Source organism: Malus domestica, chromosome 07, assembly GCF_042453785.1.
Source record: "Malus domestica chromosome 07, GDT2T_hap1".
Taxonomy (NCBI): domain Eukaryota; kingdom Viridiplantae; phylum Streptophyta; class Magnoliopsida; order Rosales; family Rosaceae; genus Malus; species Malus domestica.
In genome coordinates this window covers 16,379,142-16,406,989 of record NC_091667.1, presented here as the reverse complement: position 1 = coordinate 16,406,989, position 27,848 = coordinate 16,379,142, and the positions used below count along the sequence as shown (strand labels likewise).

At 39.7% G+C, this 27,848-nt stretch overlaps 2 protein-coding genes across 2 annotated transcripts; one reads left to right on the top strand and one right to left on the bottom strand.

The window, feature by feature from the left end:
• The first annotated feature begins 4,873 nt into the window (after window positions 1-4,873).
• On the top strand, window positions 4,874-7,530 carry LOC139197730 (uncharacterized). The gene is made up of 3 exons (XM_070825682.1): window positions 4,874-5,029; window positions 5,468-7,459; window positions 7,519-7,530. The coding sequence occupies exons 1-3, from the start codon at window positions 4,874-4,876 to the stop codon at window positions 7,528-7,530; spliced, it is 2,160 nt and encodes a 719-aa protein (XP_070681783.1).
• An 8,852-nt stretch (window positions 7,531-16,382) lies between these two features.
• Window positions 16,383-24,241, bottom strand: LOC114822932 (uncharacterized). Its single transcript, XM_070824702.1, has 2 exons — window positions 17,398-24,241; window positions 16,383-17,201 (listed from the first exon to the last, which is right to left on the bottom strand). The coding sequence occupies exons 1-2, from the start codon at window positions 20,659-20,661 to the stop codon at window positions 17,196-17,198; spliced, it is 3,270 nt and encodes a 1,089-aa protein (XP_070680803.1). The 5' UTR covers window positions 20,662-24,241; the 3' UTR covers window positions 16,383-17,195.
• Between the last annotated feature and the right edge of the window lie 3,607 nt (window positions 24,242-27,848).

Genomic DNA, 27,848 nt, shown 5'->3' with positions numbered 1-27,848 from the left:
CCAAAGCTTCACCCCAAAAATGTAGAGGTAAGTCAACACAAGACATCATAGATCGCATCATATCCATTAGAGTTCGATTTCTTCTTTTTGCGATACCATTTTGTTGCGGTGTATAAGGCATAGTATAATTATGCCTTATACCATTCTCTTTGCAGAAATCATCAAAGGCTTTGATAGGAGCATATTTATGCGCCTTAGTTAGCTAGTTCTTATGCATCTTTGTTATGTTTTCTTCGTTAAAGTAGTCTTTTAAGCTACTTTCATGTGTTTTCAGGTTTAAAGGACATATTACATGAAATGATGCAAGTTGGAGCTTTTGGAGCAAAATGTGAGCTTGAATTGAAAAGGACATGCTTGGAACACAAGGATGGGATGGAATTGAAGAGTTGAAGATTTGAGGTTTCCTACTTGAAGTAGGAAAGCTAAGCCTAAAAGTTTCCATTTTGGGTTGATCTTTCCTAAATCGGAATTGGCAACCAAAGTTTCTAAAGTTGGAAGTTTCTATTCTTGGAGGTTTCCATTTTCGTGAGTTTCTATTCTCGGCTTTGGGCTTTTGGATGACCCATCCTCACTTCTTGGACCTATGCCGCACCTTAACCCTAATCCTAGCCCATTTAATCAGCCACACCCTAGGGCCTAATCATTTAAATTCTGCCAAGTTAAACCCTAATCTATCTACCCTAAGCCCAAGCCGCACCCTAGGCCTTTTCCCATGCAAAAATCTGATTGTAAACCCTAATTCCTTGTGGATTTTCTAACCCTAGCCGCACCTAAACCCTAGCCCATTGTCTAACCTGATTTCTTTAGGGTTTTAGGTGCCTATATATATGTGTTTTACATCCTTTGGCCGAACATCACCCTCTCCATAATTCAGAAAATTCGTCCAGCCACTTCCCACTCTTTGCCGCAACCATTCTACAACTCCAGCCACCATTCTACACCTCCATACACCACCCATACCTCTTGCCGCACCACCATATCATCCTAATTCCCTTCTAAAACCAAAATCACATCCAAAAACACCCTAAACCCTCTCTGCCACAGCAAGGAGAAGAAGAAAGAGGAGCTTGAAGTCAGAAATTCAAAGTGGAATTCTTGGGCGTTTTAGGTGTAATCTTTCTTATGTCTTCGATGTTTCAATTCAATAAACTTTGTGTTGTGAGTATGAGGAACTAAACCCCCTTAGTTGGGGGGTAATTCGAAACCATGTACATGCTTGCAATTTGATTCGATTACATTCAGTTGTTATTTCATAAGTTGTGGATTCAATTCGTTCATCTATTTGATTGATAACTTATTTGTATATGTTGATTGAGAGTGCACGCTTAGTTTTCATGCATGAATATGATGCTAGATTATGAGGGAGTTTCACCTAATAGTTACAATCTTATAATCACAAGTAGTGAAGATCGCTTGAAAACGATCGCGTTGAAAGAATTCTTAGCATAAGTTTCATGCAATTCATAGTAACGAATGCTTCGTCAATGTTTTTCATAGAACTTAATGATTCGTGCTTGTATCTCTATTATGCAATTCATGTAGGGAACTTGTAGGGAATGTTTTGGGTTGTCGTATGCAATCATCCAACTTGATAAATTCTGGAAAAACTGAGGGTTAATTAGTGCAATTCACGGTTAATTCGGGGCATTGAGTCTTTATAATTTATTGGAAGAACAACTGAAAATCGTTTTGTTTGCAAGTGTGACATGTGTGGAGAAGAACCTCCTAACAAGCCTTTTATCCATCTAGTTCACCAAAATCGTTTTTACAATCTGTGCTAGTTAAAGTTTCTGTTTTGTGTTAAATTTTCGTCCAAAACAAATCCCCCTTTAATTTGAAGTCTTAGATTAGTTAGAAAGTTGATAGGAGCGTATTTATGCGCCTTAGTTAGCTAGTTCTTATGCATTTCCATGGTGTTTTCTTAGTTAAAGTAGTCTTTTAAGCTAGTTTTATGTGTTTTCAGGTTTTAAGGCCAAAGGATGCAAGAAGATGCATTTTGGAGCTTTTTTGGAGCAAAATTGGGCTTGGAATGATTATCACATAATTGGAGCCAAGGTTTGGACGAATTTGAGGACTTGAAGATGATGATTCCTACTTGAACAAGGTTTCCTAGTTGAAGTAGGAAAGTGCTTACATGAAGGAGGATTCCTAATCGACGAAGGATTCCTAATCGACGAAGGATTCCGAATCGACGAAGGATTCCTAATCAACGAAGGATTCCTAATTGAAGATGGATTCCTAATCACATGAGGATTCCTAATTGAAGATGGATTCCTAATCACATGAGGATTCCTAGAAGAACAAGGATTCCTACTCCAACAAGGATTCCTACTTGAAATAGGAAAGTTAAGCCAAAGTTTCCTACTTTGGTTTGATTTTTCCTAAATGTCCCTAAAAGTTCCAGCAATTATGAAGACTTCCTAAGCATTCTAGGACATCAAATACACATCTCTTGCACCTTTTGAACCCTTGCCACACTCCCCTTGGTATTTCCTCTTCCTTATTTCCTGATTCTAGGCTTTAAAACACTTTCCTTTTGTGTTTTAAACCCTAGCCGAATTTCCCTTGCTATTTCCTTTAAGTTTCTGATTTTATTTCCTAATCAACCTAGGGTTTTAATTTCTGTTTTCCTTTAAATAAACCTCTTGGTTGCAGCCACAAAAAAATTCCATTCAGCCACACACTCTCCAAAATTCGTCAAAACCCATCCACAACCTCAGAAACCATTCCTCCTCCATCTCTGCCGATTTCCACCACCATTCTTCATATCCACACCTTCCACACAACACCCACACACCATCCCCAAGCCTTGCCGTGCCTCTATACCATCCATAATCCATTCTACATCACAAAAACAGCCCAGAAACCACACCATCCCAATCTGCCGCAAGGGGAAGAGAAGGAGACAGTTCACAAAGTTGTTTGGCTCTTCAATCTGAGTTGTTGAACAATTTTAGGTGTATTCTATCTTATATTTCAATGTCTACTTCTTGTAATCTTTGTTTTTCATTGAGTATGATTGGCTAAATTCGTTTTGGCTAAGGGTGTATTCGAAACCATGTTTATTTATGTGAAATAAATTGATTACTTCCAGTTATCGTTTCATAAGTCGTGAATACAATTTGCTTAACCGTTTAATTCAAAACTTATTCTTGTATGTTGATTGAGAGTGCACACTTGATTTGCATGCTGGAATTTGGTGCTAGAATATAAGTTTGTTTCACCTAATCGTTATGAATTTATATTCGCAAGTAGTGAAGATCGCTAGTCACGATTGTGTTAAGTAGATTCATGGCAGGAGTATCATGCTTTTCATAGTTACAATTGCCTTGTCGATGCTTATGATTTCCAAAGAACTTAATGATTCTAACTTGTATCTTTATCATGCTGTTCATATAGAGAACTTGTTAGGAATAATTTGTTTGCGATGCATATTCATCCAATTCAATGATTCTAGGGAAATCTGAAAGTTAATTTAAGCGAACCTAATTAACTTGGAGTGTCGAGGTTCATAATTTATTGAATTGATAACTGGAAATCGATTTACGTTGCATAAATTTCATGGGTGGAGAAGAACCCCTTAGCCATTCCATCATCCATTGATTCATCACATTTAGTTTACAATCTGTTTTAATTTACAATCTGTGCATTTAGTTCAAATTCGTCCAAACACAATTCCCCCATATTTTGTTAAGTTTGAGTCTTCATAATCTGTCCTCTTTGGTGTTTTTAAGTATTTTGAGTCATAAGTTTTGTCAAATTCGTCCAAATCTTGTCTTAGTTGCTGTTTGAGTCAATTAACTTGTTTTAGTCAGTTTTGGGCAGATTTGAGTGTTTCAAATCTGTTTTGAATCTTAGTAGTCTAATTAGAGTCTTTAAGTTTAGTTTTTGTGTTTCTAAGTCGATTTGTATTAGATTAGCACCCCTAGTTAATCCCCGGTTAGAACGATCCCTACTTACATCATTACTACAATTGCCACAAATAGGGTTTAATTTGTGTGTCAAGTTAATTTTCACATCAAATTTTGGCGCCGTTGCCGGGGATTAGCAAAGTTGCTAATCCCTCGTTATTTATTTTTGTGTTATTTTTGTTTGTTTTAAATTCAGTTTCTGACTTGGTTTCTTGTTTTCTTGTTTTAGGTATGAGTGTATGACTCGAAGTTCCAAATCTGTCCAAGCAAACATTTTGGAGTTCGACGACGATTTTGAGCGAACTTTGAGAAGAACAAGAAGGCAACAAGCACTCAATCCACCTAGCCCGGAACCTCATTGCGAAGAAAACGAATTTGAAGAGGAAGAAGAGCCCACGGCTAGAGTTGTAGAGGAGAACCAAGAGATGGCAGCGGACAACCGAACCATTAAGGAGCTTTCTGCCTCGGGTTTGGATAATGCAGCCCCTCTTTGTATCCAATACCCCGCGGCAGCCCAAGGGAAGACCGAAGAGTTCGAATTGAAGTCGAGCTTGTTACATCATGTTCCAAAGTACCATGGGCTGTCCATGGAAGACCCAAACAAACACTTGAAGGAGTTTGAAGTTGTTTGTTCAAGCATGACGCCGGTAAATGTTGATGGCAACATTTTGAAGATGAAAGCTTTTCCATTCTCTCTAATGGATAAAGCTAAAGATTGGTTGTATGAATTGGCCCCGGGGACGGTTACCTCGTGGGAGAGCATGAAATGAGCGTTTTTGGAAAAATTCTTTCCAACCTCAAGAGTCATTCTTTTGAGGAAACGCATTAGTGGCATCCAACAAAGCCAAGGTGAGTCATTTCCAACATATTATGAACGTTTTAAAACTCTTGTTGCTTCTTGTCCACAGCATCAAATGAAGGAGGAGTTGCTCCTTCAATACTTTTACGAAGGACTCCTTCCCATGGAACGCCAAATGCTAGATGCCTCGGCGGGTGGTGCATTGGTGGACATGACTCCGGTGGCTGCCAAGACTCTCATTGCGAACCGAGCACACAACGCACAACAATATGAAGGTGTTGGGCAGAGAGATACCCCACGGCCACATCATGTAAATGAGGTAAGTTCTATTTCTGAGTTACAATCCCAAATGGCTAACCTCACTTCTATGTTATCGCAGTTTGTTGAAGGGCCCAAAACGCAAGGAACTACAATCTGTGGTGTATGCTCCATTCAAGGACACCAATCGGATCAATGCCCTCAATTAATTGAAAATGGAGGGTGGGAATCTGCCCATGCCGTGGGTTATGGGAATCAAAACCAACCAAGGGGTGATCCTTTCTCTAATACATACAATCAAGGATGGCGTGACCACCCAAATTTCAGATGGAGAGATGCACAACAACCTGCCCAACAAGGTGGATTCCGACAACCTCCGGGTTTCTTTCCAAGGCCAATGGCACCACAACCACCTCCTCAAGCACAATCATCACAAAACAACTCAGGTACTTCTATGAATGATGATAAAACTTATCAATTACTGACCACAATGGCGCAGGGATTGCAGACCCAAGCAAAGGAAGTTAATGAGCTCAAGAAGCAAATGGGCCAAATGGCAGAATTTTTGGGGCAAATTCGTGAGAATGGTAAGTTACCAAGCACTACGGTAGTCAATCCTAAGGGTGGGTTCGAATCTGCAAAAGCTATCACCCTAAGAAGTGGAAAAGAAGTAGGAAGCAAAGCACATGAATCTGCCCAAAACAAGGAGGAGGAGCCATCACACCCCACGGCAAGGGTGGTACCACCTATGCCGCAGCCACCTAAGCCCTCCCATCCGTCCACCTCAGGTAATGTTGTTCCAAATGTTGTGAATTCAAACACTAATCTGCCCAATGTTCCTTTCCCTCGCAGATTTGCACAATCAAAGAAGGAAGAGAGCGAAAAAGACATTTTGGATACCTTCCGGAAAGTCCAAGTAAACATTCCTTTACTTGATGCCATTAAGCAAGTACCCAGGTATGCAAAGTTTTTGAAAGAGTTATGCACAACTAGGAAAAGAATTTCAAACAAAGAAGTTGTGAAAGTAAGCGAAAATGTATCCGCGGTTTTGCAACGAAAGTTGCCTCCAAAGTGTAAGGATCCGGGGAGCTTTACTATCCCATGTATAATTGGAAACACTAGATTCGAACAATGCATGTTAGATCTAGGTGCTTCTATTAATGTTATGCCATATTCCATTTATGCATCTATGAATCTTGGTGAGTTAAAACAAGATGGCGTTATAATTCAATTGGCCGATCGTTCTAACGCTTATCCCAAGGGAGTCCTTGAGGATGTTTTAGTGCAGGTCAATCACCTTATCTTTCCTGCAGATTTCTATGTTTTGGAAATGGAGGATTCGAGCCATGCTCCATCATTGCCAATCTTGCTAGGCCGTCCATTCATGAAAACAGCAAGGACAAAGATAGATGTGTTTACAGGAACTTTGACCATGGAGTTTGATGGGGACATTATTAACTTTAATCTTTCTGACACCATTAAATATCCAATTGAGGACCATTCTTGTTTTGCTATTGATATTGTTGATTCTTTGGCGCAGGTGCATTTGGATCAAATGAATGAAGATGCACTTGAGGTAGCCCTAGTGCACGGTATAGGAGCAAGAATGGGGTGTGGGGGAAGCCAAGCAACCCACGGCATGCAATCTGACCATGTTGCCGTGCCCCCTTGTGGTGAAGTGATTGAGATGGTTGCTGCCCTCGAGTCATTGCCCTCACACTTTGGTAAGTCTCCACTCTCAATTCTAGATTCGGTTTTGACTAACAAGTTGCTTCCATCAATTGTGCAGCCACCTACACTTGAGTTAAAGCCGTTACCTAGTCATTTGAAGTACGTTTTCTTGGGAGAAGATGAGACACTCCCCGTCATCATATCTAACTCACTCACGGCCCAAGAAGAAGATAAGTTGATCAAGGTGTTAAGGGAGCACAAATCTGCCATTGGGTGGACCTTGGCGGATATCAAAGGCATTAGTCCCACCACGTGCATGCATCGCATCCTTTTGGAGGAGGGAGCCAAGCCATCTCGTGAAGCTCAACGTCGCCTTAATCCACCCATGTTGGAAGTTGTGAAAAAAGAAGTTATAAAATTGCTTGATTGTGGTGTTATATATCCTATTTCTGATAGTCGTTGGGTGTCACCCGTGCAGGTTGTTCCGAAGAAGTCCGGAGTCACGGTGGTGAAGAATGAAGAACAAGAACTTGTACCCACTCGTGTTGTGACCGGTTGGCGTGTTTGTATTGATTACAGGAAGTTAAATGCCATCACAAGGAAGGATCACTTTCCATTGCCATTCCTTGACCAAATGTTAGAAAGGTTAGCCGGTTATACATTTTATTGCTTTCTTGATGGATATTCCGGATATAACCAAATTGTGATAGCTCCGGAGGACCAAGAGAAGACAACTTTCACGTGCCCCTTTGGCACCTTTGCATATAGACGCATGCCATTTGGTTTGTGCAATGCCCCCGCGACATTTCAACGATGCATGGTGAGTATATTTTCTGATTATGTGGAGAAAATTATTGAAATCTTCATGGATGACTTTAGTGTGTTTGGTAATTCATTCGATCATTGCTTGCATAATCTGACCTTAATTTTGAAGCGTTGTGTTGAAACGAATCTTGTGCTTAATTGGGAAAAATGTCACTTCATGGTTAAGCAAGGTATTGTTCTAGGACATATTATTTCTGAAAAAGGTATTGAAGTGGATAAATCTAAAGTAGACCTTGTTCGTCACTTACCCTCTCCAACTTCGGTTAGAGAGGTTCGTTCGTTTCTTGGTCACGCAGGTTTTTATCGGCGTTTCATAAAGGATTTCTCCAAGATTGCACAGCCACTATGCCGATTGCTCCAAAAAGAGGTGGTGTTCGAGTTTGATGATGCATGTTCCACGGCCTTCAAGCACTTGAAGGAAGCTCTCACTTCGGCTCCCATTATCACACCTCCAGATTGGAGCCTTCCATTCGAGTTGATGTGTGATGCTTCGGATTATGCCATTGGTGCTGTTTTGGGGCAGCGAAAGAACAAACAACCTCATGTTATTTATTATGCATCTAGGACATTAAATGATGCTCAATTAAATTACTCAACCACTGAAAAAGAATTACTTGATGTGGTATTTGCATTAGATAAGTTCCGATCATATTTACTTGGTACTAAAGTTATTATTTTTACTGATCATGCAGCCCTCAAGTATTTGCTCACGAAAAAGGAGGCCAAGCCTAGGTTAATTCGATGGATGTTGCTTCTACAAGAGTTTGACATCGAGATTCGAGATAAGAAGGGCGTGGAGAATGTGGTGGCTGACCACCTAAGCCGAATGGTGCATGAGGAAGCATTGCCAATTTCTGAAACCTTCCCCGATGAACAACTACTGTCGATCCAGGTAAGTGAGCCTTGGTATGCAGATTTAGTGAACTTTTTGGTGTCTAAACATATCCCTAGCACACTTAATAGGAATCAAAGTGATAAGCTTAAAAAGGATGCTAGGTTTTATGTTTGGGATGATCCATACCTTTGGAAATTTTGTCCCGATCAGATTGTACGACGTTGTGTGAATGAATCTGAGTTTCAATCTATTTTAACATTCTGTCATTCGTATGCATGTGGGGGACATTTTGGCACCCAACGCACTGCCCTTAAAGTCTTAGAATGTGGGTTTTATTGGCCAACAATTTTTAGGGATGCTAGGACATTTTGCCTTACATGTGATCGTTGTCAACGAATGGGTAATATAAGTGCTAAGGATCAAATGCCACAAAACCCTATACTTTCTGTTGAAATATTTGATGTGTGGGGCATTGATTTTATGGGTCCTTTTCCTTCCTCACATGGGTTTCTTTATATCTTGTTGGCAGTGGATTATGTTTCCAAATGGGTGGAAGCAAAAGCCACCCGTACTAACGATTCCAAAGTTGTGGCAGATTTTGTGAAGTCTAACATTTTTGCTAGGTTTGGAATGCCCCGAGTCCTCATAAGTGATGGTGGTTCACATTTTTGTAATCGCACCATCGAGGCGCTGCTCAAGAAGTATAATGTTACACAGGGTTTCGACACCCTATCATCCTCAAACAAGTGGGCAAGCCGAGGTGTCGAATCGGGAGATAAAACAGATTCTTGAGAAGACGGTTGGGCCAACAAGAAAAGATTGGAGCTTGAGGTTAGAGGATGCATTGTGGGCTTATAGGACAGCCTATAAAACACCCATAGGCATGTCCCCATTTCGGCTTGTTTATGGCAAACCGTGTCACCTACCTGTGGAGTTGGAGCACAAAGCTCATTGGGCCGTGAGGAAGTTCAACATGGATGTAGATGAGGCGGGAATTCATCGTAAGCTCCAATTGAACGAACTTGAGGAGATACGGAATGAAGCTTATGAGAATGCTCGCCTTTACAAGGAAAAGACAAAGGCCTTTCATGATAAGATGATCCGCACCAAGTCCTTTGTTGTTGGACAGAAAGTGTTGTTGTTTAACTCTCGTCTTCGTCTATTTCCGGGTAAGTTACGTTCACGTTGGATTGGACCCTTTGTTATTACTAATGTTTTTCCTCATGGTGCAGTCCAAGTTCGTAGTTTCAAAACAGGTCAAGAGTTCAAAGTGAATGGGCATCGATTGAAGCCTTACTACGAGAACTTTGTAGAACATGTTGTGGAAGAAACAACCCACTATGCCGTGGGTTCCCATGAGGGTTGATCAAGTGGAGCATCGTCCGGCTGCAAGACGTAAAAGAAAGCGCTTCGTGGGAGGCAACCCATGCAATCAACAAAGGAATCTCTTGGAATCACTCCAATTCCAGATTTGAATTTCTCAAACCCTTCTCTTTGTTGTTTACCATCTGCCATGATTAGTGTGTTTAGTTGCTGTTTGTTTGTTTGATTTTTGTTTATGTTAGTTTATGCTTGAAACATTGAGGACAATGTTTGATTTAAGTGCGGGGGGGGGTAAACAATATGTTTGCATGAAAATTCGTGGGTTTTATTCACCTATCACTTACAATGTTTGTTTCTTGCTGTTTTAAGTGTTTTTAGTATGTTTTGAAGCATTTTGGTGTGTTTAGACATAGAAATCCGAAAATCTCATAAAAATTTGAAAAATTTGTTTTGAAAAACCCAAAAAGAGTTGTTTTTGTGTGTTTGTTTGTGTCTTAGGGTACCTTCTAACACAATGATGAGGATTTGGTTTTTAATTACATGGCTGTTAAAGAGAGTTATTAACATGGATGAAAGTTTGATTTACTCTTTGTTTATGCTTAGTTGTGGTTATAACTCATGAATTCACATGCAATCATAAAGGAAAAATCAGTTTTTGTAACATGCTTGAAGGAAGGAACTCAAACTAACGCTACAACCTTGTGAGACTTGAGCCTAAACGTTTATTTGGAGAGTTAAATTCTGTGCATTCTTTGTTTTCTAAGTCGTTGCATGATCTCATTATTCTTTGCTTGGTTGCTACTTAGAAGGCGTTTCATCATTTAGTTCCAAATACTAGAGCTCATGCCCGTTCCATTCAAAGCATGAAATTGATTTGCATACCACATATTCAAGATGAAGTTGTGTAGTGAACTAGAGCCAAAAAGCCGAACCCTATACACATGTTTTGTAGGTATAAACCCCCTTGAGCCATGTTTTAGCCCATTGTCTTTGTTAACCCACATTACACCTACCTAGCCTAGATTAGGACCATCCATACCCTTGTTCTTGAAGCATAGTAAAGCATGATTCAAATTGAATCCCTTTTGATTAATGTATGGCAGAAAACAAGTGTGGGGGAATTTGTATGTGTGTTTTGATATGCCAAGAAAAGAAATAAGGCATGAGTGAAAATAAAAAGAAAAAAAAAAAGAGTATGAAATAAGTGAAAATAAGTTCACATGTTTATGGTAGTTGAAGAAAGGGTCCAAAACGTTGAATATGGCCCTAAGAGTTGTATGAATCTTCCCCTTGTGTGTCTAAGTGAGTTTCTGCAATCATAAGTGATTCTAAGTCTAGATTTCATTACTTTGCTTATTATGCTTTAAGAACGTTTGTTTTCCTTACCTTTCGTTGTTAGCCAATCACCCCTAGCCCCGTTACAACCCTTAACTTCAATCTTGAGTGTTGTGCGTTTCAATATGTGGAGTTTGAAATTGGTATGAGCATATGGTGTCACTGGTTCTCGCATCTAAGTAGTAGCATTCCATTCATGAGATCATATATATACACATGTTAATAAATTCCAGAAATTGCTCTCTTTGCTAATACATATGTGAGTACTAGTCTACATGTTTACATCAATCTTCTCACATATACTTAGTGTAGGGTGTGTAGTCAGAAAATCGGAGTGAAAATAAGAGTGTATCTTGTAAGGAATTAAGCGAATTCTCTAAGGCATGTTACTACATTCAAAACATCGTTTTAAATGGTTATATGTGAACTAGTATGTGGTGACTATGATTAAGTATTTGCTAAAGGGTGGGGAAAGCCAAAATCTGTGGGGATGATGATTTTTAACATGTCATGTTGCATTGGAAATCCCTGAGACAAATGTTGGAAGGATTAGAGTGTGTTTGTTTACTTTGTTTCATTTTGTTTATTTCGTTTTGCTCGAGGACTAGCAAAAGCTAAGTGTGAGGGAATTTGATAGGAGCGTATTTATGCGCCTTAGTTAGCTAGTTCTTATGCATTTCCATGGTGTTTTCTTAGTTAAAGTAGTCTTTTAAGCTAGTTTTATGTGTTTTCAGGTTTTAAGGCCAAAGGATGCAAGAAGATGCATTTTGGAGCTTTTTGGAGCAAAATTGGGCTTGGAATGATTATCACATAATTGGAGCCAAGGTTTGGACGAATTTGAGGACTTGAAGATGATGATTCCTACTTGAACAAGGTTTCCTAGTTGAAGTAGGAAAGTGCTTACATGAAGGAGGATTCCTAATCGACGAAGGATTCCTAATCAACGAAGGATTCCTAATTGAAGATGGATTCCTAATCACATGAGGATTCCTAATTGAAGATGGATTCCTAATCACATGAGGATTCCTAGAAGAACAAGGATTCCTACTCCAACAAGGATTCCTACTTGAAATAGGAAAGTTAAGCCAAAGTTTCCTACTTTGGTTTGATTTTTCCTAAATGTCCCTAAAAGTTCCAGCAATTATGAAGACTTCCTAAGCATTCTAGGACATCAAATACACATCTCTTGCACCTTTTGAACCCTTGCCACACTCCCCTTGGTATTTCCTCTTCCTTATTTCCTGATTCTAGGCTTTAAAACACTTTCCTTTTGTGTTTTAAACCCTAGCCGAATTTCCCTTGCTATTTCCTTTAAGTTTCTGATTTTATTTCCTAATCAACCTAGGGTTTTAATTTCTGTTTTCCTTTAAATAAACCTCGGGTTTGGATAATGCCGCACCCTTGTGCATTCAATACCCCATGGCTGCCCAAGGTAAGACGGATGAGTTTGAATTAAAGTCAAGTTTGCTTCATCATATTCCTAAATACCATGGCTTGTCCATGGAAGATCCTAACAAACATTTGAAAGAATTTGAAGTAGTTTGCTCTAGTATGACTCCCGTCAATGTTGACGGAAATATCTTGAAGATGAAGGCTTTTCCATTCTCTTTGATGGATAAAGCCAAGGATTGGTTATACGAGTTAGCTCCCGGCACTGTCACTTCTTGGGAGAGTATGAAGAGAGCGTACTTGGAGAAGTTCTTTCCAACTTCTCGCATCATCCTCCTACGCAAAAAGATAAGCGGAATTCAGCAAGAAGAAGGTGAGTCTTTTCCTACATATTATGAACGATTTAAATCACTTGTTGCTTCTTGTCCACAGCATCAGATGAAGGAGGAGTTGCTTTTGCAATATTTCTACGAGGGCCTCCTACCTCTAGAACGTCAAATGCTTGATGCTTCGGCGGGGGTGATGTGAAAATTATGTTGACACTCAAATTAACCCTCTTTTTATCAATTGTAGCAAAGTATGTAAGTAGGGATCGTTCTAAACCGGGGATTAGGAGGGATTGCAAAATCACTTGAAAACTGACTCAAATATGTAAAAACAAGTTTAAAACACTAAACTAGACTCAAAGAATGCAAAACTAAACTTTAAAACACCAAAACAAACCAAAAGACTCAAAACAGCACCAAAACACTCAAAACTGCCTTAAAAACACAATCTGGGCAGTTTTGGACACTAAGCACCAAATTGGACGAATTTGGGTTTTAACTTGAATCAAAACACTTAAAAACACAAAGTAAAACACTTACTAACTAATTTGACACTTTAAAACAAAGGGGGATTGGTTTTGGACGAATTTAAAAACAAAACAAACTTTGTAAATTAGAACAGATTATAAAAACGAATTTGATTATATAAACAAAACAAAACAACTTGATGCCATTTGGATTTAACTTTCCTACTTCAAGTAGGAAACCTTGTTTGAGTAGGAATCTTCATCTTCAAGGAATCCTAATTCAACTAGGAAACCCATTTTGACTAGGAATCCTAATTCAACTAGGATTCCATCTTCACTTAGGCACTTTCCTACTTCGACTAGGAAACCTTGTTCAAGTAGGAAACATCATCTTCAAATCTTCAATTTCGTCCATCCTCTTGACTCCAAGCATATGACATCCATTCCAAGCTCAACTTTGCTCCAAAATGCATTCTTTTGCATACTTTGCCCTTAGAACCTGAAAACACATAAAACTAGCTTAAAAGACTACTTTACTAAGCAAAAACACTATAAATGCACAAGAACAAGCTAAACTAAGGCGCATAAATATGCTCCTATCAAATTCCCCCACACTTAGCTTTTGCTAGTCCTCGAGCAAAACGAAACGAAACAAAAGAACAAAACGAAATAAAACAAGTAAAACAACCTAAACCTTCCAACAATCGCCTCAGAGATTTCCAATGCACATGACATGTTAAAAATTATCATTCCCACAGATTTTAGCCATCTTTACACTCAAGCCCATACTTAATCATAGTCACTACTTACTAGTTCACATTTAACCAATTAAAACAATGTTTTGAATGTAGTAACATGCCTTAGAGAATCCCTCAATTCCTTACTAGATATGCACTCTATTTTCACACAGATTTTCTGACTACACACCCTATACTAGTTATATGTGAGAAGATTGATGTAAATATGAAAACGAACGCTCACATATATGTATAACAAAGAAAGCACTTTTCCGGAGTTAATAACATGTTTATAAATATGATCTCATGAATGGAATGCTACTACTTAGATGCGAGAACCAGTGACACCATATGCTCATACCAATTTTAAACTCCACAAATTGAAATACACAACACTCAAGATTAAAGTTAAGGGTTGTAACGGGACTTAAGGTATTGGCTAACAAAAACGGATATGGAAAACAAACGTTCTTTAAAACAATAGTAAGCAAAGTATGGAAATCGAAACTTAGAATTCACTTTAGCATGCCGAAATCAAATTCAAAACAGAAGGGAAGACTCAAACAATCAATTAGGGCCGAATGCAACTCTTTGGACCCTTTCTTCAACAAACAACACTTTGGAACTCTTTTTGACATGCATTTCAACTATTTTGCATGTTTTTCACAACTTTTCTTTTTTCTTTCTATTTTTCACGGATTTTTTTCTTTCTTTTCTCATTTTTTTCTCTTCTTTGCCGTGCCTCATTCAAGACTTTGGCACATCCCTATATTACTAATCCTTCCCCCACACTTGTTTCCCGCACACATTGATCAAAAGGAATTCATCTTGCGTTATGCTTTACTACGTTTTAAGAACAAGGGTGTGGATGGTCCTAATCTAGGCTAGGTGAGGATAATGTGGTTAACAAAGAACATAGGCTAAACAAGGCTCAACGGGGTTAAAACCTACAAAACATAATGGAATAGGGATATACGGCTTTTGGGCTATGGTGGACACTACACAACTTAATCTTGAATATGTGTTATGCAAATCAATGACATGTTTTGAATGAAATGGGCATGAGTTCTAGTGTTTGGTTCTAAGTGATGAAACGCCTTCTAAGTAGTAACCAAGCAAAGAATAATGAGATCATGCAACGACTTTAGAAAACAAAGAATGCACAGATTTTAACTCTCCAAATAAACGTTTAGGCTCAAGTCTCACAAGGTTGTAGCGTTAGTTTGAGTTACTTCCTTCAAGCATGTTACAAAAACGGATTTTTACTTTATGATTACATGTGAATTCATAAGTTATAACCACAACCAAGCATAAACCAAAGAGTAAATCAAACTTTTATCCATGTTTATAACTCTCTTTAACCGTCATGCAATTACAAACCGAATCCTCATCATTGTGTTGGAAGATACCCTAAGACACAAATAAACACACAAAAACGACTCTTTTTGGGTTTTTTAAAACAAATTTTTCAAATGTTTATGGGATTTTCGGATTTTTGACTCAAAACACATTAAAACACACCAAAACAGCTTAAAAAGGCTTAAAAACAGCAAGAAACAACATTTGAAATTATGAGTGATAAACCCTACGAATTTGCATAAAAACACTTTGGTTACCCCCCCCACACTTAAATCAAACATTGTCCTCAATGTTTCAAGCTTAGACTCACACAAATAACAAACAAACAAACAAAACAACCTCTAAACAACCTAACATAGCAGAAACGAAGTTAACAACAAAGAGAAGAGTTTAGGAACGCAAATCTGGAATTGGAGTGCTCTCTATGTCCTCCTTCGTTGAATGCATGGGTTGCCTCCCAAGTAGCGCTTGCTTTAACGTCGTTCAGCCGGACGAAGACCTCATTCACTCCTTACTAGGGCCCACGGCATCCAAGGGTATGTCATCCACGGCATGCTCCACAAAGGTGTCATAATAGGGCTTCAAACGATGCCCGTTCACCTTGAATTCGTGTCCCGTTTTCAAGCTTTGGATTTGGACTGCACCATGAACAAGAAACAAACGTAAACGGGAATTGAACAATAGCACTTTTTGCCCAATTGAGAATGATTTCCCACGGATCATGTTGTCATGGAAAGCTTTGGTCTTTTGCTTGTAAATGCTTGCATTATCGTATGCCTTGTGCCGTATCTCATCAAGCTCATTCAATTGCAATCTCCTTTGACGTCCCGCTTCATCGAGGTTCATGTTAAACTTCTTGATGGCCCAAAGTGCTTTGTGCTCCAATTCAACGGGAAGATGGCACGCCTTGCCATAGACAAGTCGGAAGGGGGACATATCAATGGGGGTTTTGTACGCCGTACGATACGCCCAAAGTGCATCATCTAACCGTAAGCTCCAATCCTTCCGTGTTGGCCCAACGGTCTTCTCAAGTATTTGCTTGATCTCTCGGTTGGAAACCTCGGCTTGGCCATTCGTTTGAGGATGGTAAGGTGTAGAAACCTTATGGGTGACACTGTATTTCCTCAATAACGCTTCAATGGTCCGATTGCAAAAATGTGACCCTCCATCACTAATGATCACCCGTGGCATTCCAAACCTTGCAAAAATGTTAGTTCTAATAAAATCTGCAACCACTTTAGAATCATTAGTTCGGGTGGCCTTGGCTTCCACCCATTTCGACACATAATCAACCGCAAGCAAAATATACATGAAACCATACGATGAAGGGAAGGGACCCATAAAATCAATACCCCAAACATAAAAAATTTCAACATTTAGGATAGAAACCTGCGGCATTTGGTCCCTAGCACTTATACCACCCATTCGTTGGCATTTATCACATGTTAAGCAAAAAGTTTTAGCATCTTTAAAAATACTAGGCCAATAGAATCCACATTGTAACACCTTGAGGGCTGTGCGTTGTGTGCCAAAGTGCCCTCCACATCATAAGTGTGACAAAAACTCAAAATTGAATGACATTCAGAATCCTGCACACAACGACGTATAATCTGATCGGGGCAAAATTTCCATAAGTACGGATCATCCCACACAAAAAACCGTGCATCATGCCTAAGTTTATCACGTTGGTGCCTAGTGAACTCACTTGGAATACGTTTTGACACCAAAAAATTAACAATATCGGCATACCAAGGTGCACTAACCTTTAGGGACATCAATTGCTCATCCGGGAATGTCTCTGGAATAGGTATGACATCTTCTTCATGCACCAAACGGCTCAAGTGATCAGCCACAACGTTCTCACTTCCTTTCTTGTCTCGGATTTCGATATCGAACTCTTGGAGAAGAAGCATCCATCGAATAAGCCTTGGTTTAGCCTCCTTCTTCGTGAGCAAGTATTTCAATGCTGCATGATCAGTGTAAATGATTACTTTAGTACCAAGTAAATAAGAACGAAACTTATCTAAAGCAAAAACAACGGCAAGGAGTTCTTTTTCCGTTGTGGAGTAGTTCAAGCAACCATCAAACGAATCGCCAAAGACACTAAAATCATCCATGAATACCTCAATAATCTTCTCAATAAAATCTGAAAAAATACTTACCATGCATCGTTGGAACGTGGCCGGTGCATTGCATAAACCGAATGGCATGCGGCGGTAAGCAAAAGTACCAAATGGGCACGTGAATGTGGTCTTTTCTTGGTCTTCCGGAGCTATGACAATTTGATTATATCCCGAATAACCGTCAAGAAAACAATAAAAAGAATGACCGGCTAACCTTTCTAGCATTTGATCGATGAATGGTAGTGGAAAGTGGTCCTTCCTTGTGGTGTTGTTGAGCTTCCTATAGTCAATGCATACTCTCCAACCTGTTTGAATACAGGTTGGCACAAGCTCATCCTCGGCATTCTTCACCACAGTGACTCTGGACTTCTTTGGGACAACTTGAACCGGTGAGACCCAACGGCTATCCGAGATTGGATAGATCACTCCACAGTCGAGAAGCTTTATAATCTCCTTTTTCACGACTTCCATCATCGGAGGGTTGAGCCGGCGTTGAGCTTCTCGAGTTGGTTTAGCCCCCTCCTCTAGGAAGATGCGATGCATGCATGTTGTAGGGCTAATTCCCTTAATATCGGCCAATGTCCATCCGATGGCTGTTTTGTGCTCTTTCAACACCGGAATCAACTTTTCTTCCTCTAATGCCGTGAGTGATGAAGAGACAATGATGGGCAACGTCTCTCCCTCTCCCAAGAATGCATACTTTAAATGATCCGGCAACGGTTTAAGCTCAAGAACGGGGGCCTGAATCACAGAAGGTAACAACGTATTAGTGGAAACGGGAATTGGAATTGGGTTAGACGGCTTACCATGATGTTTTGGCAATGATTCCAAGGCAGCCACAAGCTCGGCATGTTCATCATTTGGTACGGCTATGTTGGGTTCTGTGCCAAATCCTTGTGCAATTGTTGTTTCGAGTGGATCGTCCTCCAACATATCAAGATAATCCTGCGCCAATTCATCCAATATATCAATAGAAAAACAAGAATGATCATCTTTAGGAAATTTCATAGCTTCAGAAATGTTAAAGTTAATAATCTTCCCATCAAATTCCATTGTCAACATCCCTTTGAACACATCGATCTTGGTGCGTGCTGTTTTCATGAAAGGCCTCCCAAGTAGAATCGGCAATGGGGTGACATTTGGTGAGTCCTCCATCTCTAAAACGTAGAAATCCGCTGGAAATATCAAGTTATCCACCTGCACCAACACATCTTCCAAAACTCCTTTCGGATATGCATTAGAACGATCGGCTAATTGAATTATAACACCATCGTTTTTAAGCTCTCCTAAGTTCATGGATGCATATATTGAGTATGGCATGACATTAATTGAAGCTCCTAGATCTAACATAGCATGTTCAAATTTAGTATTGCCTATAACACATGGAATTGTAAAACTTCCCGGATCTTTGCATTTAGGAGGTAATTTTCTTTGCAAAACAGCGGAAACATTCTCACTTACCTGGACAACCTCTTTGTTTGAAATTCTCTTTCTTGTTGTACATAGTTCCTTCAAAAACTTGGCGTACCTAGGTACTTGCTTAATTGCGTCAAGGAGAGGTATATTGACTTGCACTTTCCGGAACGTCTCTAGAATGTCCTTTTCAGCTTCTTCTTTCTTTGTTTGCTTGAACCTACTAGGAAAGGGGACATTCAAAGGAAAATCATTAGTAGGAATGGAATTGGACACAATTGTACCTTTATTTGGCAGATTGGATGGCTTAGGAGCCATTGGGACTTGCGGCAAAGGAACATCTTTCCTTGCCGTGGCCAACCCTTGTTCCTCCTCTTCAATTATCACTTCCTCCACCTTGTTTGGGGCTGATTTGGATGGTTGTGGGGCTGTTCCTACTTGTTTCCCACTTCTTAACATGATTGCCTTGGCAGATTCAAAGCCTCCTTTCGGATTTGCAATGGTTGAGCTAGGCAATCTTCCTTGCTCTCGAAACTGCCCCATGAACTCGGCAATTTGCCCTACTTGTTTCTCCAACTCGTCCACCTTTTTGTCCCTATTTTGCATTCCCTGCGCCATAGAAGTTAGTAAATTAAAAATTTGGTCATTATCAATAGACGAACCTGATTTTTGGGTGGGTTGTGCTTGGGGTTGAGTTGGTGCAAATGGCTTTTGATAGAAACCCGGGGGTTGTTGCCTAAATGTGCTTTGTTGTTGGCCTTGTTGGGGTTCTCGCCATTTGAAGTTTGGATGATCACGCCAACCGGGATTGTAGGTGTTAGAAAAGGGATCATTCCTTTGTTGGTATTGCTGCCCAAAACCCACGGCATTTAGGGTCTCCCACCCTCCGTTCTCAATCAGTTGTGGGCACTTGTCCGTAGGGTGTCCTTGCATGGAACATACGCCACACGCACTTACATTTTGAACTTTTGGCCCTTCCACAACGTGAGAAAGCAAAGTAGTAAGGTTAGCCATTTGATTTTGAAGTTCGTTTATGGCACTTACCTCATTCACTTGGTGTTGCCGTGTGGTGCCTCTTTGTCCAACACCTTCGTATTGTTGAGCGTTCAACGCTCGATTGGCAATCAAAGTCTTTGCTGCCGTGGGGGTCTTATCTACCAATGCTCCTCCCGCCGAGGCATCTAGCATTTGTCGTTCGATTGGTAGAAGTCCCTCGTAGAAGTATTGCAGAAGAAGCTCCTCTTTCATTTGATGCTGTGGACAAGAAGCAACAAGAGATTTAAAACGTTCATAATATGTAGGAAAAGACTCACCTTCTTCTTGTTGAATTCCACTTATCCTTTTTCGTAGGAGAATGACTCGAGAGGTTGGAAAAAACTTCTCTAAGAAAGCCCGTTTCATGCTCTCCCAAGATGTGACCGTTCCGGGAGCTAATTCATATAACCAATCCTTCGCCTTTTCCATAAGAGAAAAGGGGAAAGCCTTCATCTTCAATATACTCCCGTCCACGTTTACCGGAGTCATGCTTGAGCAAACGACTTCAAACTCCTTCAAGTGCTTGTTTGGATCTTCCATGGACAGCCCATGGTACTTCGGAATGTGATGTAACAAGCTTGACTTTAATTCGAACTCGGCAGTTTTGTCCTGAGCCGCCCTAGGGTACTGGATACATAGAGGTGCGGCATTATCCAATCCCGAAGCGGAAAGCTCCTTGATCGTTTGGTTGTCCGCTGCCATGTCTTCCACTTCCTCTTCAACTTCAGAAACGGACTCGGAACTTGCACTTGATTCACTAGGTTCCGGGTTCTTCCTCTTTCGTCTCAACTCACGCACAAAATCGTCGTCAAAGTCTAAAATATGTTCTTGAACCGGATTAGAACTCCGAGTCATAAACAAGTACCTAAAACAAGAAACAAAATAACATAAGAATCTGATCTAATAAGAAAAACGAAAATAACAATCCAAGGGATTAGCAAAGTTGCTAATCCCCGGCAACGGCGCCAAAATTTGATGTGAAAATTATGTTTACACTCAAATTAACCCTCTTTTTATCAATTGTAGCAAAGTATGTAAGTAGGGATCGTTCTAAACCGGGGATTAGGAGGGATTGCAAAATCACTTGAAAACTGACTCAAATATGTAAAAACAAGTTTAAAACACTAAACTAGACTCAAAGAATGCAAAACTAAACTTTAAAACACCAAAACAAACCAAAAGACTCAAAACAGCACCAAAACACTCAAAACTGCCTTAAAAACACAATCTGGGCAGTTTTGGACACTAAGCACCAAATTGGACGAATTTGGGTTTTAACTTGAATCAAAACACTTAAAAACACAAAGTAAAACACTTACTAACTAATTTGACACTTTAAAACAAAGGGGGATTGGTTTTGGACGACTTTAAAAACAAAACAAACTTTGTAAATTAGAACAGATTATAAAAACGAATTTGATTTAAATGGGTGAATGGAAGGCTAGCTAAGGGGTTCATCTCCACACATGTTATACTTGCATACAAAACGATTTCCAATTGCTTTTCAATAAACCATGAATTCTCAATGCCCCAAGTTAATTAGTTCCGCTTAAATTAACCCTCAGATTTTCCTAACGTTATTGAATTGGATGATTGCATACGACAACCCAAAACATTCCCCACGAGTCCCCTACATGATTGCATAATAGAGATACAAGCAAGAATCATTAAGTTCTATGAAAACCATAAGCATTGACGAAGCACTTGTTACTATGATTGCATGAAACTTATGCCAAGAATTTACTTAACGCGATTGAGATCATCAACCTTTACTACTTGTGAATATAATTCCATAACGATTAGGTGAAATTTCCTTATATCCTAGCATTCAATTTATGCATGATAATTAAGCGTGCACTCTCAACCAACACACACAAATCAATGTAATCCACATAGATAAGTAAATTGAATTCACAACTTATGAAACGCAATTAGAAGTAATCAAATCATAACGCAAGCATAAACATGTATTTCGAATCCCCCCCTAGCCAAGGGGGGTTTAGTTCCTCATATGCACAAAACAAAGAGAATTGAATTTAAACATTGAAATCAAAGGAAAAGAAACACCTAGAAATTCCAGCGACGCGAACTTGAATTGCATGAACTTCCGAGCTTCCTTCTCCTCTTCCTTGGTGCGGCAAAGGGTCTAGGGACTAGTTTAGGACCTTAGGTGTATGGATGCTGGTGTGAAAATTATATTGACACACAAATTAAACCCTATTGATGACAATTGTAGTAATGATGCAAGTAGGGATCGTTCTAGACCGGGGATTAACTAGGGATGCTAATCAACACAAATAAGACTCAAAAACACTAAACTAGACTCTATAGACTCAAAACTAACTTAAAACACTAAAAACAGCAAGAAACAATCAAAAAGACTCAATTCTAGACCTAACAAGTGATTTGGACGAAAATAGAACTTCAAAGACTCAAAAGACTTAAAAGAAACAAGTTTTGACTCTAAAAACAAGATTTAAAAGCAAGGGGTTTGGTTTTGACGAATTTAACTTTTAAAACAGAAACTTTGAAAACAAACTTGACAAAAACGATTTGATGGAAATTAAGATGGTGAAAGGCTAGTTAGAGGGTTCCATCTCCACACATGAAACATATGCATACGACTCGATTTCCAATTACTCTTTCAATAAACCTTAAATGACAATGCCCCAAATTAACTAGATTGACCAATTAATTCTCAGATTTCCCTAGATTCATTGAATTGAATGGGATACGCATTACAACCAAATTATTCTTATCAAGGACCCTAACTATGGAATACGCATGATAGAGACACATATCAAAGATCATTAAGTTCAATGGAAATCATAAGCATTGACGAGGCATTCATAACTATGGGATACGCATGTTACTCTTGCCTAGGATTTACTTAACACAATCGTGACTAGCGACTTTTACTACTTAGGAATATAAGTTAATAACGATTAGGTGAAATTGCCTTATACTCTAGCATCAAATTCATGCATGCAAACTAAGTATGCATCCTTAATCAACACACAAGAACAAGTTATCAATCAAATAGATAAGTAAACCACATTCACGATTTATGAAATCATAACTGGAGGAAATCAAGTCATATAAAACATATGATCATGGCTTTGAATTCCCCTCTAACTATAAAGAAATTAGTTCCTCATGTTCGCAAATAAACAAAGATAAATAAATTTAAACATTAAAACAAAGATAGAAAACACCTAGAAACGCTCCAACAATCCAAGCTTCTTGAATGGCAAGCACGGCTCCAGATTTCTTCCTTCTTCTCCTTGCAAAACTCACGGCACAAGAGGGGTTTTTGGGTGAATGGTGTAGTGAAAATATGGTAGAGGATCGTGACTAAATGGTGCAGCAAAGGGTGGTATTTATAGGCTGAAATTCGCAGCCCCTATGTAGCAAAGGAAAAGGATTTAAAAGCCTAATTTGTATAGGATAATAACACACAATCCTTGAAGGAAAAGGCTAAGGCTTTTAGAAACCAAGGAGGAAAGGAATAATCAGGTTTCTAGGAGTCCTAGAAAGGTTTGGGGCGTCACTTTTGTAGGAGAAGGGATAAGACCTTCTAGAAAGGTTATTTTGTGGCTGATTTCTAGAAAAACAAGGGATAAGGTGTGGCACCTTTGTAGGAAAGGATTAGGTCTTCTAGAAATCCCATTTTAAGCATCCTAATCTAGTTAGAAACCCTCCTAAGTGGCTGGAATGTGGATAATTTAGGATTAGGATAAGATAAGATAGGATAAGGTTTGTTTGGATAAGATAAGCTAAGATAAGGTTATGGATGAGGTTTTGGATAAGATCCTTCTCTTGAGCTGATTCTTTGGCTTTAATTCTTCTTCTTCATGTAGGAATACTTGCTTGAGTAGGAAACTTCATTCGTCTAGGAATCCATCTTCAATTAGGACTCCTACATTGATTAGGAATCCTTCTTCATTTAGGAATCCTTCATGTAAGCCCTTTCCTACTTCAACTAGGAAACTTTGTATCTTCAATTCTTCAACTTTGAAACGCCTTCCAAGCTTCATCAATTCCTCAAATTCGTCCATCCCTTGTGCCCCATGTGCATGAACTCCATTTTAGCCCAATTTTGCTCCAAAATGCTCCAAATTACATCCTTTTGCTCACTTTGTCTCTAAAACCTGAAAACACATGAAAATAGCTTAAAAGACTAACTTAACTAAGAAAACACAACATAAATGCATAAGAACTAACTAACTAAGGCGCATAAATATGCTCCTATCAGATGCATGGTTATGGATGGATGTAGTAGTGTTTAGGGGAAGGGAATGGTGCGGCAAAGGTGTGGAGAGAGTTTGGACGAATTTCTGGAGTGAATTCTGAATTGTGGTGAGTGGTGATCTGATTTAGGGGTTAATAGGAGTATATATAGGCACGTAAAACCCTAGGGTAATCAGATATGGACTTGGATAACCCAAATCCACAAGGAAATAGGTCTAACAATCAGATTTTGCAAGGGAAAAGGGGTCCTAGGTGCGGCTGGATAGGGATAAGGTGGATAAGGCTTCTAGATGGCCTTGCAAGGCAAGGAAATCAGGTTTCTAGAAGGGATAGGTGCGGCACTTTAAAGGATAGGGCAGATTAGGGCTTCTAGAAACCCTCTAATGCAAGGAAAACTCACGGCAAGGATGGATAAGGTTTCTAGAACAAGGATAAGGTATCCTAAATGGATAAGGACTCCTCATTGCATTTGGAAACTTTGCCTATTAGGATTAGGAAACCTTGTCTTTGTCATTCCTTCTTCATTCTGGATTCCTTCTCCTTGGACTTGGAAATCTTCTTTGTAGCTGCAACTTGTTGCCATTTGGATTTAACTTTCCTACTTCAAGTAGGAAACCTTGTTTAAGTAGGAATCTTCATCTTCAAGGAATCCTAATTCAACTAGGAAACCCATTTTGACTAGGAATCCTAATTCAACTAGGATTCCATCTTCACTTAGGCACTTTCCTACTTCGACTAGGAAACCTTGTTCAAGTAGGAAACATCATCTTCAAATCTTCAATTTCGTCCATCCTCTTGACTCCAAGCATATGACATCCATTCCAAGCTCAACTTTGCTCCAAAAGGCTCCAAAATGCATTCTTTTGCATACTTTGCCCTTAGAACCTGAAAACACATAAAACTAGCTTAAAAGACTACTTTACTAAGCAAAAACACTATAAATGCACAAGAACAAGCTAAACTAAGGCGCATAAATATGCTCCTATCAGGGGGGAGCATAATTGACTCTTTGGCGCAGGGATATCTCGACGATTTGAATGACGATGCGCTTGAAAAAGTCATTACACAAGGCATGGAACTCAAAACAAAGGGGGCTGATTGCATGCATGCCCACGGCATACATGAGTTATCCCATGCCGTGCCCCCTAGTGAGGAATTACTTGAAGTTGTGGCTGCCCTTGAGTCCTCACCTAAGCTTGATGGTAAGTATACTAACCGTGAGTCCATTCCCATTTCGACTAACAAATTGCTTCCATCTATAATTCAGGCACCTATCCTTGAACTCAAGCCTTTGCCAAGCCATCTGAAGTACATTTTCTTGGGAGAAAATGAAACACTACCTGCCATCATTTCCTCCTCCCTCACGGCACAAGAAGAGGAGAAGTTACTTCGAGTTTTGAAGGAGTTCAAATCTGCCCTAGGTTGGACATTGGCCGATATTAAAGGTATAAGCCCTACGACTTGTATGCATCACATATTTCTTGAGGAGGGGGCCAAACCAACTAGAGAGGCTTAACGCCGTCTTAACCCTCCGATGATGGAAGTAGTGAAAAAGGAGATCATAAAGCTTTTAGATTGCGGGGTTATCTATCCAATCTCGGATAGTAAGTGGGTTTCGCCCGTTCAATGCGTGCCAAAGAAATCCGGAGTGACGGTGGTAGCTAATGCCGAGAATGAGCTTGTTCCTCAACGTATTCAAACCGGTTGGAGGGTGTGCATTGACTATAGGAAGCTAAACACCACCACGAGGAAGGACCACTTCCCATTGCCATTCATTGACCAAATGCTTGAGAGGTTAGCGGGTTATGCTTTTTATTGTTTTCTTGATGGTTATTCTGGTTATAATCAAATTGTCATTTCACCCGAGGACCAAGAAAAAACCACTTTTACATGCCCGTTTGGTACCTTTGCATATCGTCGCATGCCTTTTGGTTTATGTAATGGACCTGCTACATTTCAAAGATGCATGATGAGCATATTTTCTGATCACGTAGAAAAGATAATTGAAGTGTTTATGGATGATTTTAGCGTATTTGGTGATTCGTTTGATAGTTGCTTGCATAATCTAAGTTTGATCCTAAAACGTTGTGTTGAAACTAACCTTGTACTTAATTGGGAAAAGTGTCATTTTATGGTTAAACAAGGTATCGTTTTAGGTCATATAATCTCTGAAAAGGGTATTGAGGTTGATAAGTCGAAAATAGATCTTGTACGTCACTTACCCTCTCCGACTTCGGTTAGAGAGGTTCGTTCGTTTCTTGGCCATGCAGGATTTTATCGTAGGTTTATCAAAGATTTCTCGAAGGTAGCACAACCTCTTTGCCGGCTCCTACAAAAAGAAGTGGCGTTTGAATTCACCAAGGAGTGCACGGCATCATTCAACCAACTCAAGGAGTTGTTGACCAGGGCACCCATCATTGTTCCACCGGATTGGAGTCTACCGTTCGAGCTCATGTGTGATGCGTCCGACTATGCTTTAGGAGCTGTTTTAGGACAAAGAAAGGACAAGAGGCCGCATGTCATTTACTACGCCTCACAGACGTTGAACGATGCACAATTGAACTACTCCACTACGGAAAAAGAACTTCTTGCCGTTGTCTTTGCTTTAGATAAATTTCGATCATATCTAATTGGAACTAAAGTAATTGTTTTCAGTGATCATGCAGCTCTGAAGTACTTGCTCACCAAAAAGGAGGCCAAGCCACGGCTAATTCGATGGATATTGCTACTTCAAGAGTTCGACATAGAGATTTGGGACAAGAAGGGAAATGAGAACGTGGTGGCTGACCACCTAAGCCGAATGGTGCATAATGAGGAGTCTTTGCCGATTTTGGAGACATTCCCCGATGAACAATTGCTGTCCATTAAGGTTAGTGCACCTTGGTATGCCGATATTGTTAATTTTTTGGTGTCGAAAGGTATTCCAAGTGAGTTCACTAGGCACCAACGTGATAAACTTAGGCATGATGCACGGTTTTATGTGTGGGATGATCCGTACTTATGGAAATTTTGCCCCGATCAGATTATACGTCGTTGTGTGCACGATTCTGAATGTCATTCCATTTTGAGTTTTTGTCATACATATGCATGTGGAGGGCACTTTGGCACACAACGCACTGCCCTTAAGGTGTTACAATGTGGATTTTATTGGCCTAGTATTTTTAAAGATGCTAAAACTTTTTGCTTAACATGTGATAAATGCCAACGAATGGGCGGTATTAGTGCTAGGGACCAAATGCCGCAGGTTTCTATCCTAAATGTTGAAATTTTTTATGTTTGGGGTATTGATTTTATGGGTCCTTTTCCTTCTTCGTATGGTTTTACATATATTTTGCTTGCGGTTGATTATGTGACGAAGTGGGTGGAAGCCAAGGCCACCCAGACTAATGATTCTAAAGTGGTTGCAGATTTTATTAGAACTAACATTTTTGCAAGGTTCGGAATGCCACGAGTGATCATTAGTGATGGAGGGTCACACTTTTGCAATCGGACCATTGAAGCGTTGTTGAGGAAATACAGTGTCACCCATAAGGTTTCTACACCTTACCATCCTCAAACTAATGGGCAAGCCGAGGTTTCCAACCGTGAGATCAAGCAAATCTTAGAGAAGACCGTTGGGCCAACGAGGAAGGATTGGAGCTTACGGTTAGATGATGCACTTTGGGCGTATCGTACGGCGTACAAAACCCCCATTGGGATGTCCCCCTTCCGACTTGTCTATGGCAAGGCGTGCCATCTTCCTGTTGAATTGGAGCACAAAGCACTTTGGGCCATCAAGAAGTTTAACATGA

Coding starts and splice junctions, on each gene's coding strand:
- LOC114822932 (XM_070824702.1), bottom strand. CDS start 20,661: ATGACTCGGAGTTCTAATCCGGTTCAAGAACATATTTTAGACTTTGAC.
- LOC139197730 (XM_070825682.1), top strand. CDS start 4,874: ATGGAACGCCAAATGCTAGATGCCTCGGCGGGTGGTGCATTGGTGGAC. Junction 5,030..5,467: donor GGCCACATCATGTAAATGAG/GTAAGTTCTATT, acceptor ACAATGGCGCAG/GGATTGCAGACCCAAGCAAA.